General features: G+C 37.3%; 1 protein-coding gene across 1 annotated transcript in view; it reads left to right on the top strand.

The window, feature by feature from the left end:
• The window catches only part of LOC144980840 (mitochondrial import inner membrane translocase subunit TIM14-like), a 12,674-nt gene extending 3,314 nt beyond the window's left edge, over positions 1-9,360 (top strand). Inside the window, exons 2-5 of the mRNA XM_078928690.1 lie at positions 759-810; positions 1,834-1,910; positions 7,182-7,258; positions 9,147-9,360. Coding sequence (XP_078784816.1) covers positions 759-810; positions 1,834-1,910; positions 7,182-7,258; positions 9,147-9,345 — 405 coding nt within the window. The 3' untranslated portion in view covers positions 9,346-9,360. The remainder of the gene's footprint in view (positions 1-758; positions 811-1,833; positions 1,911-7,181; positions 7,259-9,146) is intronic.
• Positions 9,361-12,029: the final 2,669 nt, after the last annotated feature.

Here is a 12,029-nt window from a genome sequence, read left to right as displayed (position 1 = left end):
TTAATGCCAAAAAGAAGGTAAATAGAAAAATAAATTTCACTCCTTTCCCCCTTTCCCATTTCATTACTTAACACATGTGATATGTAGTTTTGCCAGCTGTAACACACTTGCAGTCTTTATGTGTTTGGTGGCAAAGTTGGTGGTCGATTGTATAGGAAATTATCCATTATTAAGAAAATTCCTATTTTTTGTCTCAAATTCCTATTTTCTGACGTTCTGATTCCACATTTGGAATGTGAAGGGTTGGCAGGTCTGCTTTCAATCTGTCTTAGATTTAATTTGAGTATTTTATTTTCGCAACATCCACTAAACATGCCCAAAGCGCTTTACATGGGGTCCCTGGCCAACAGCAACACTTAACAGTAGGACAGGACATGACACTGTTAGGCGATATTACAATTTTTTTTTTACAGAGACACCACTGTTGACAGCCAGGTGCTCATTTTACACCTGAGTACAGTGATAGAATGTGAGTAAAGAGCCTTTTTCAAGGACTCAAATCGGCACTGACCACAAGACCACATAGCTGATTTAGATAGTCTGATAAAATTACATCAATGGCTCCAAGTCTGATAAAATTACATCAATGGCTCCACGATTTAGATAGTCTGATAAAATTACAGCAATGGCTCCAAGTCTGATAAAATTACATCAATGGCTCCAAGTCTGATAAAATTACAGCAATGGCTCTAAGTGAGAAAAAAAAGTCCTCTCAAGAAAGGATTAATCAAGGGAAAAATTCTTTTTCTTATTTTCAGACTGCGGGTCTTATACTGGCAGGTCTTGGCTTGGCAGCGGTTGGATTTGCAGGTAAGTCAAAAGTCCAGATCAATGAAATGGAGAAACATTGAGCTGTGGGCTGCCCTGCTTTCTGGAAACTTCATTAAAATTTGTTGTTTTCAGGGAATGAAAAGTGATAGTAATAGTCGCTATATGTGTCAGTGCATGGCATAATCAGTCGGAAGGTGAAAGTTTTGGATTTTCATTTCTTTTGCATTTTCTGAAAGAATAATATGCTCCCCAGGTAAATTTCACTGGAAAAATTCTTGCCTCACATGCAAAGGGTCAGATATCGATGTTGGATGCTGTCGAGATTTTCTTGACTCATTCCCCCAATACAGTGATTAGGTTACAAGATTGGTTAAATCTGGCAGAAAGTACTTTGTGATTTACTTGTCCAAAGAGTAGCAAATAATGGCAACTGTCTGCTTAAATGTGAAAGAAAATGAGATAAGCTTTGATTCCTGGGTTCTCATGACTCTAAAAGGACTGCTTTTCTAACTTGAAAGGGCTGCTTAAGCACTTTAAAGTACGACTATTTGTAGCTCATTACAGTCAGCTATTTTTAAGTTATCATATTTTGACGATGACCACCCTCAATGTCCATAAAATTTTGTCAACGCATTTTCACTTCCTACCTCTTTCTTCACTCAACGTCTCATCAAACAAAATAAACAATCACATCCATAAAATCACATTCAATATAAAGACTAAAAAACAATCTTTGGTTTGATAAATGGGTTTGTTTTTTTAAATATGTCATTAGTTCCTTCAAGGATTTTGATCTGAGGTTGGGTAATATTTATCACTGTTGGCAAAATTTTGGAGTACCTACTTATATGACTTTCTATTATAGTTTTAATGTCTTTGGATATAATAATACCATTTTAGACAATTGCTCATAAATATATCTACCATTGTTTGTGAAATGATCAGCTTTTATTTCCTGTTTCCTTCTTCTAATCTAATCTAATCTTAACAACAAGTTTGCATCAGTTTCCAATATTTAACTTTATCAATGAATTTATACTTTCTTTATTTCGTTGACTCCAGGTCGCTATGCACTCCGGGCAGGACGTATTGCTTCCAAAACTTTGAACGAGACAATAGGATCTCTACCTGAGTCTGGGGTAAGAATGTGTCCTGTTCAATATTTTTTAAACCTCTTCTCTTTTTGAATGGTTTGACCTTCCAATGTGGAAAGAAAAGAAAACAAATAATACTCAGTAATGACAATCTTCCGCGGAATTCCGCAATGTTATTGATTGATTTTTATTTATTTATACGCCTTGTTTATATGGGGGTTTTTTAGTTCCGGAAGTCTAGGGTAAGGTCACTTTAGAGTCAAATAATACTGGTAGATATTTATATGTACCAATTTATATTCTTGCTAACGTTTTTTTTAAATCAGCATCAAAATAAATCAGTTTTAGATTAGACAAAAAGGCTGGCCAATCCAAGTGTTTCTCAGTCATAGCCAGTGTGTGTGTCTGAATATGACCCGACATCCCATAATGGGCAGGGAGGTACTTGTTGTCTATTTTCTCCCCCTGTATCTGTTTTCCAATTGCTTTCTGTCTTTGTCTTGGAATGAGATTACTAAGTTTTGTCCTGACCCTGGCCGAGGTCCTTGGCTGGGAGGGAATAACTTGAATGTATAGTTATAATTTTGGGAGATGATATTTTATTTCCTTGAAAATCATCTCTCTGTTATGTACTGTTATTTTTTTTTAAATCTTTAACATATGATTTGTAAACATTTGAGTGTGTTCCTCTTAGTGGGGATCTGTGCTTGTGTCAGGATGAGACTTTTAGGTGATATCAAACTAAGTACACTGATAGACTGCTTTAATTGTAATTCTATCTAGAACTTTTTATTGTTCCATTTTCTTCTTTTTTTATTTTTTACTGGCTCTGATATGACCTTAATGTGTTGCAAGCGCGTAAAACTCTTAAAAACAAACATACTTAACACTTTACTATCACACGTCGCAATAATGCGACCCGGAAATAGCTCGCTAGTCGTCACTGGACGCATTATTGCGACAGCGTCCCTTGGTTACGGAAAGGTTTGATAAAAGACAGCAGAGTTATTCTTCCTGCACCTGCGCACTTCCTACTTTCGTTTTTCCGTTTCCATTCTTCAACTGATCGAAAAAAACACGATTCTAACACGATTTTTGACGATTTTAGACACTTTTTTCACGTTGCCATGGCTGCAGAAGGTGATGCCTCGACTAGCTACGTAGTAGACGATAACCAGGAGTTTCGTTATGTCTCTGACTCGGAAGAAAAGTGTCAATTCGTGGGCTAGTTTCCCAACAGACGATCCTGAATTCACTGTTACGCGACTTCTCGATGTTGATAGTGATAGTGGAGACGATTCTGATCATGAACCGACCAGAAATACAGTTGATAGAGGTGGCAAAAGGGGCGTGGCATCAGGACAGACCCTTCCTCAGCATCAAAATCTAATAATTTAGACTGGGAGCGTTTTGACGAAGGTGAGAGTCATCGATCGACGTGTTTAGGTCCTTTCACGAAGCGCTCTGGATTGTTGGTTGATCTCAATGAACCAACACCACTGGACTTCTTCAACTTATATTTCCCTGATGAAGTGATAAATTTACTCGTCACTGAGACAAACCGTTATGCTGCCCAATCCCTTGCTCCTCTCCCTGATAGCAATTTTTACAAGAAGAGGTGGACACCAGTCAGTGATGTGCAAGTGTGTGCTTTCATTGGATTGCAGATAGCCATGGGCATTGATCCCAAGACTTCCATCAGCGACCATTGGCAGAAGTATTGGCTCTTGGGCAACTGCTTCTCTGATGTTATGCCCTATTACAATTATTAGATGCTTCAAGCATTTTTCCATTTCAGGGACAACACTGGACGAATTCCTAGGGGTCAGGTTGGCTACATGCCTCTTTATAAAATTCAACCTCTGCTAGATTTGACACAAAGTACATATGGGACAAATTTCTACCCTAGTCAACATTTATCTGTGGACGAGTCGATGGCCCGTTCAAAGGAAGGATTCATTTTCAGCAGTACATGCCAGACAAACCGACGAAAAGGGGGTTCAAGTTGTTCACCTTATGTGATGCAGCTACCTTTTTTTGCTTAAAATTCTGTGTGTATACAGGAAAAAACTATTTCAATTTTACTGGGCCAGATACATTTGTTGACCATGTCGTGAAAGATCTTCTGGAGTCATACTTAAATTTCAACCATGTCATTTACATGGACAGTTACTACTCATCCCCAACCCTGTTCAAGGCACTTGAACTTCAAAAAACTAGGTGCTGTTGGGACAGTTCGAGAGGACAGGAAAGGCTTCCCCCCTGCACTCAAAAAGAAAAATTTACGTCTGAAGAAATCAGATCCCCCAAAATTCTACCGCAGCGACAATCTTGTCTGTCTAACGTGGCACGACACCAAGCGATGTAACCTGCTCAGCACAGTTCACGGGAACGACACTGTGGAAAAACGTGTGCGGGCGAAGAACACCACAACAGGATATCGTTCTGTCCATAAACTGATGATTGTTGAAAGATACAACAAATACATGGGTGGTGTCGACCACTTCGACCAGCTCATGATCAATTACTACTACCCTCACAGAAATTACAAATGGTACCTTGCCTTGTACCATTACGTCAAGGAAGTCGCCCTCGTCAATGCACACATCAGCTACAAACAACATATGCAACGAAAGGGAAATGGAAAAGTTCTTGCCGTCAAAGACTTCAGGAAGGAGCTTATTGATCAGCTTGTGAAGCCGAATGTAGCGATCCGTCACCACAAGAAGAAGTCGCGGCCCAATGCTGCACATCCTCGTTTGGTGGTTTCACAATTTGATCATTTTCCTCGAAAGTATACAACAAAGGAGCGTCCAAGATGTATTGTTTGCAAGCACATGATAAGGAGGCAAACAAGTTACTACTGTGCACCATGCAATGCACCACCCTGCGTGGAACCGTGCTTCCGCCTGTATCACACGGAAGATGATTATCAAAAAGCCAGAGCGGCTCTTGGAAATTTGTGATTGTGAATGTTTTAATTATAATTAATTTCCACACTATGTATGGAGTAGCAGCAAATTCTTTTATTTTTTTTGGAGTAGCAGCAAATTCAATTTATTTTGGAGTAGGAGAAAATTCATTTTATTTTGGAGTAGGTAGCAGAAAATTCATTTTAATTTGAAGTAGCAGTGAATTCTTTGATTTTTCGGATTATCATGAAATAAAAACAAACCATCAGATTTGGAGCTACATAACAACAAGAACTGTTTATTTGCAATGTTGAATTATTTATTCATCCATTGCAATCTGTTTTATTGGGATTATAGGTAATGATTATTTGTCAATAACAGAAAAACTTCAGTGATGATACTTTTCCGCGGATCCGCGGAAATCCGCGGGTTTCTTTCCTTTCCTCGGTTTTCCTCCTCAGATCCTCGATCCGCGGATATTTCCTTCATTTCCTCCTTTTACTTTTTTTTTATATAATAAATCTTTAAAAAGTACCTCCTTTTTAAAAAAACAATATATATATATAAAAAATTTCCTCCTTTTACTGGACTCCGGGCGTTTTAAAATTGTACTCAAAAGAAGTCATCCTGCCTACTTTCCTGTGGTGCAAGAATGTTCTAGGTGAGTTTTCCGTTTTTCCGAGACTTTTCCTCCTTTTTGACTTTTTGTGAGTATCATCACTGAAACTTTTTTTTTTTAAATTTCAAACAATTTTTTTAAATTTTAATTTATTTTTAAAAATCTAACAATGTTGAATAATAGCTATAAACTATATTAATGTGTTTGTCAGTCATTTCAGTGTATTTTGTGAAAATTTGAAGCAATTCCATGCCATAGTCATTGAGATATAGCCATTTTAGTACATGCACTAAAATGTTGAAAAGGCAGACCAGAATTGGTACTAAAACATGTAATCAAAACAAAATCACAATCGAATATGGACCCACATGACAAGAAACACTGTTATTTTTGCAATGTTAAGTTATTGATTCATTCATTTCAATCTGATTTTTTTGAGTTTTAAAGTAATATTTAATAAACAATAATTTGAAAAAGAACCACTTTTTTGTAAAAAAAAATGTAAAATTTAACATTTGATAATTTAAAAAAAAATTTTTAATCATTAATAATTGCCCGCAACTACGCCAATGCATTTCTTATTTATTTAAGTGTGTTGTCTGAAAATTTGAAGCAATTCTATGCCATAGTCATTGAGATATAGGCATTTAGGCTGTACTGAAATTTTGACAAGGCAGACCAAAATGGTTGTGCCAGCAGGGGAAACTACTGGGTTTATTTGTGTGATAGTAAAGTGTTAATGAGCGCTTTATTTGATAATCTTTTTGGGTTTCAAGGTCATGGTTGGTATAGTTTGTTTTTTCTTGAGGTTGCTATTTTTAAATGTTTTTTTTTTTTTCAAATTGTCAGTCAAGGCTTACAAAGAATTTGTTTTTTAAGTTACTGCAACTTTATTTCCTTTATCTAACATGACTTAATTAGGCATTGTGGTGACCACTCTGTATCAAGTTAACTGTATTATATGTCCAAATTTATTATAAGATAATATGTCTTTTTAAATGTTTTTTTGGTTGGTCATATAGCTGGATGAATGGGTATGCCTATAATCACATAATTATTGCTTTTGGTTTGCATAATTTAAAAAAGAAAATAATTTATGCATAGTTCCACAGGGTCGTAGCTATTGAGCATTTTACTTAAACTCTAATGAGTTCACCATGTTTGAAACTTGAACAAATTTGTTGGGATTTTCCATTCATGTAAACTTGAGAGAGTTATTGGCATGTTTTTGATATATTTGCTGCGGTTCTCACTTTGGAATTGCAATAAACTCATCATTTCTATGTTTTATTGAATACTTTCTACCACAATAAACTCATCATTTCTATGTTTATTGAACTTACAAATAAACTCATCATTTCTATGTTTTATTGAATACTTTCTACACAATAAACTCATCATTTCTATGTTTTATTGAATACTTTCTACCACAATAAACTCATCATTTCTATGTTTTATTGAATACTTTCTACCACAATAAACTCATCATTTCTATGTTTTATTGAATACTTTCTACCACAATAAACTCATCATTTCTATGTTTTATTGAATACTTTCTACCACAATAAACTCATCATTTCTATGTTTTATTGAATACTTTCTACCACAATAAACTCATCATTTCTATGTTTTATTGAATACTTTCTACCACAATAAACTCATCATTTCTATGTTTTATTGAATACTTTCTACCACAATAAACTCATCATTTCTATGTTTTATTGAATACTTTCTACCACAATAAACTCATTATTTATATGTTTTATTGAATACTTTCTACCACAGGCTTTTAGTAAATATTACAAAGGGGGTTTTGAGCCCAAGATGTCAAAAAGAGAGGCCAGTCTTGTACTGGGTGTCAGGTGAGTAGTTGTGATGATATTAGCAAGATAACGATTACGTTCCCAACCTTCAACAAATGACGTGGAAGAAAACGTAGATCTACCCTCAGAGCCTAGGACAGATTATTGTTTCTTCCTTGTCATTTGTCGACCACCATAGAACGTAATCGATTACTTGCTATTGATAGACAGGTTTTCCCCAATTTCCTAAGCTCATGTGTCTACTCCATATTAATTTCTCTGTGATATTTTGAAAAAAATAATTTTTGAATGTTTTTTTGATTTTTTTCAAAGGTCCTCTTGAAAATCTTTGTAATTCTTTTATATCGACTTATTTAAAAAAAATCAAAAATGTAAATCAGTGTTGATGGTTTTTCTCAAATCTGCAGAAATGTGCGATTTTTAAGTCCTCTTTAAAAAATGACATTCCAAACCCACCCCAAATCAACGTATTGCTGTAGAGGCAGGTAGAGAGTTGATATGTGGTGGAGCAAACGGATGCAGTTTCTCGCTTCTCAGAAGTTAGTTAGAATATCATTGATAATTTATTATTTCAATTGCTCTAAAGGTTGGGGGTCATTGCAGTTAAAATGGGGCCAAAAGGCAATTCTTCAAAATGTTCCTTCTTTTTCACTTTTTGTCACCATCAGCGCTGGTATAAGTATAATAAGGCTTATTTATTCATTCTTGTAATTCATGTTTGTAAAATCAAATTTCCTTTTGAATGAATAAAGTTTATTTAGTTTTCTTATTTTATGGATTATAAGAAGTTACACTGGAATCCTGATAAAGCCAACACTGCCAGATCAGAAAGATTAGTTGAGTTTATCCATTATCACTTAGATAAAGAACAGAAAATTTGTGACCAAAAAAGACGTTGACTTATGCAGATCCTACTGCATCGACTGTTTTCTTTGTCAAGTTTTTGTGCCATCTGTTGAATTACCTTTCTCAACAATCATATATCATATATTCTTGTTGTTTTATTATATGTTTTAATCTTGTAGTTTCGTGTTAAGATAATTAATTAAGAAATATAATTAAAGGACATTGCATTTTTTAAAAACATACGATAAGTAAGGTTAAATTACAAATAATAATGCTGAAAACTTATATAGCGCTATAACTCCGAGACACCAGACTAATTACTTTTGCTGAAACATACTCATTCACACACATATACAAACACACACAACGCAACGCAAGCCAGACGCCTATCTTGCTTCTCATATCATCTTCTAAAATCGAAACAAATATGTTCTAAGCGAACGTTTAAAAATGGACAAAGATTCTTTGTCACGAATGCTCTGTGGTAGGGCGTTCCAAACAGAGCGTCTGAAATGAGAAAAGGATCTCATTCCAGCATTTTTGCGTATTCAGGGGACAACTAGTTTGGTGGAATCACTGGCCGAACGTAAGGGGTGGGGTTATAAATTATCTTTCAATTAGTTCCGAAGGGTAGAAAGGGGCTGTACTTTCAAGACAACGATACACTAAAACACAAGCTTTGAATTTAATCCTTTTCTCAACAGGCAGCCAATGCAGGTCATGAAGCAGAGGTCTGGCAGAATCGCACCTACGCTTCATGAATACTAGCCTGGCAGCGCTGTTTTGGACAATCTGAAGACGTCTCAGATTATATTGCGAAACGCCAAACAACAGAGCATTACAATAATCCCATTGTGATCGCACAAGGGACACGACCAGGTGTTTGGTCACATCCTCAGATATGAACCGTCTAATGGAAGCAATCTTTTTTAGTTGAAAGGAGATATCTAACCAAATTATTAATCTGATGCTCCATCAACAGTACAGAATCTAAGAATGTGCCGGGGTTTTTCACTTTGTCAGCAATTATTAATTGTTATTCGACTCATTCATGTTGTCTTCTTTCAATCTAAATCTGCAGCCCTTCAGCCAACAAGACAAAAATCAAAGAAGCTCACAAAAGAATCATGTTACTGAACCATCCTGATCGAGGTAAACTTTTCTGTTTTTTCTTCCTCTTGTTGTTGTTGTTGTTGTTGTTTTTCTTCTTCTTCTCCTTTTTCTTCTTCTTCTTCTTCTTTTTCTTCTTCTTTTTACTCCTCCTCTTTGATAATTGGTAGTATCTGGACCTTCTTTTCATTTTCAATTCCCCCCACCCCCACCCCCCTTTCCATCTTCTTATTTATTATCCTGTGTCCTTCATCATTGTGTATTATGGTAGAAAAAATAACAAGAGATGTCTTGAGTAGAAACGTGTCAGAAGACAATAGGGAATACAAGAGATGTCGTGAGTAGAAAAGTGTCAGAAGAGAATAGGGAATACAAGAGATGTCGTGAGTAGAAAAGTGTCAGAAGACAATAGGGAATACAAGAGATGTCGTGAGTAGAAAAGTGTCAGAAGAGAATAGGGAATACAAGAGATGTCGTGAGTAGAAAAGTGTCAGAAGACAATAGGGAATACAAGAGATGTCGTGAGTAGAAAAGTGTCAGAAGAGAATAGGGAATACAAGAGATGTCGTGAGTAGAAAAGTGTCAGAAGAGAATAGGGAATACAAGAGATGTCGTGAGTAGAAAAGTGTCAGAAGAGAATAGGGAATACAAGATATGTCGTGAGTAGAAAAGTGTCAGAAGAGAATAGGAATACAAGAGATGTCGTGAGTAGAAAAGTGTCAGAAGAGAATAGGGAATACAAGATATGTCGTGAGTAGAAAAGTGTCAGAAGAGAATAGGAATAAAAGATATGTCGTGAGTAGAAAAGTGTCAGAAGAGAATAGGGAATACAAGAGATGTCGTGAGTAGAAAAGTGTCAGAAGAGAATAGGGAATACAAGAGATGTCGTGAGTAGAAAAGTGTCAGAAGAGAATAGGGAATAAAAGCTTTGTGGCGATGAGGATTCAAACCATGACCGACTGTTAATATCACAACTCCACCTGGCCATTATAGGGATGCTCTACAATCACAACTCTACCTGGCCGTTATAGGGATGCTCTACAATTACAACTCCACCTGGCCATTATAGGGATGCTCTACAATTACAACCCCACCTGGCCGTTATAGGGATGCTCTACAATCACAACTCCACCTGGCCGTTATAGGGACGCGCTACAATCACAACTCTACCTGGCCGTTATAGGGATGCTCTACAATCACAACTCCACCTGGCCGTTATAGGGATGCTCTACAATTACAACTCCACCTGGCCATTATAGGGATGCTCTACAATTACAACTCCACCTGGCCGTTATAGGGATGCTCTACAATCACAACTCCACCTGGCCGTTATAGGGATGCTCTACAATCACAACTCCACCTGGCCGTTATAGGGATGCTCTACAATCACAACTCCACCTGGCCGTTATAGGGATGCTCTACAATCACAACTCCACCTGGCCGTCATAGGGATGCTCTACAATCAATCCACGCCTATAGATCTCTCCCAATCACTGGCCGTTATAGGGATGCTCTACAATCACAACTCCACCTGGCCGTTATAGGGATGCTCTACAATCACAACTCCACCTGGCCATTATAGGGATGCTCTCACACTCACCTGCGTTATAGGATGCTCTACAATCACAACTCCCACCTGGCCATTATAGGGATGCTCTACAATCACAACCCCACCTGGCCGTTATAGGGATGCTCTACAATCACAACTCCACCTGGCCGTTATAGGGACTGCTCTACAATCACAACTCACCTGGCCGTTATAGGGATGCTCTACAATCACAACTCCACCTGGCCGTTATAGGGATGCTCTACAATTACAACTCCACCTGGCCATTATAGGGATGCTCTACAATTACAACTCCACCTGGCCGTTATAGGGATGCTCTACAATCACAACTCCACCTGGCCGTTATAGGGATGCTCTACAATCACAACTCCACCTGGCCGTTATAGGGATGCTCTACAATCACAACTCCACCTGGCCGTTATAGGGATGCTCTACAATCACAACTCCACCTGGCCGTATAGGGATGCTCTACAATCACAACTCCACCTGGCCGTTATAGGGATGCTCTACAATCACAACTCCACCTGGCCGTATAGGATGCTCTACAATTACAACTCCATCTGGCCTTATAGGGATGCTCTCATCACCTACTGGCCGTTATAGGGATGCTCTACAATCACAACTCCAAACTGGCCAGTTATAGGGATGCTCTACAATCACAACTCATGGCGTTATAGGATGCTCTACAATACAACTCCACCTGGCCGTTATAGGGATGCTCTACAATCACAACTCCACCTGGCCGTTATAGGGATGCTCTACAATTACAACTCCACCTGGCCGTTATAGGGATGCTCTACAATTACAACTCCACTGGCCATTATGGGATGCTCTACAATACAACTCCAACTGGCCATTATAGGGATGCTCTACAATCACAACTCCACCTGGCCATTATAGGATGCTCTACAATACACTCACTGCTTATAGGACGCTCTACAATCACAACTCCACCTGGCTGTTATAGGGATGCTATAATAATATAGTAGTAATTTTATTAGTATTATTTTTGACACTATTAGTTTTTAATCAATTTCAAATTATTAGTGGTCCTTACTGCCGCCAGATCTAACGACAAAGTATTTAGACAAAGCAAAGTGATCCATACGATTTAGCTAATCTGTACATAGTGTTTGAATGATGAATATATAGAGAGAGTGATGTGAATTGGATTGAGACAGACTCTTGGTTCTATTAAGTGTCTCGAAGCTCGTAGAATAATACATGTGAAATTGATGTAATTCAATTATAAATGAAACAGTGTGGACGTTGGGTTCCCCTTTAAAC

This window comes from Berghia stephanieae, chromosome 10, assembly GCF_034508935.2.
Source record: "Berghia stephanieae isolate SIO BIC M18660-M18661 chromosome 10, UCSD_Bste_1.3, whole genome shotgun sequence".
Classification (NCBI taxonomy): domain Eukaryota; kingdom Metazoa; phylum Mollusca; class Gastropoda; order Nudibranchia; family Aeolidiidae; genus Berghia; species Berghia stephanieae.
The sequence above is the reverse complement of the archived record's forward strand: the minus strand, read 5'-3'. Positions and strand labels throughout refer to the sequence as shown.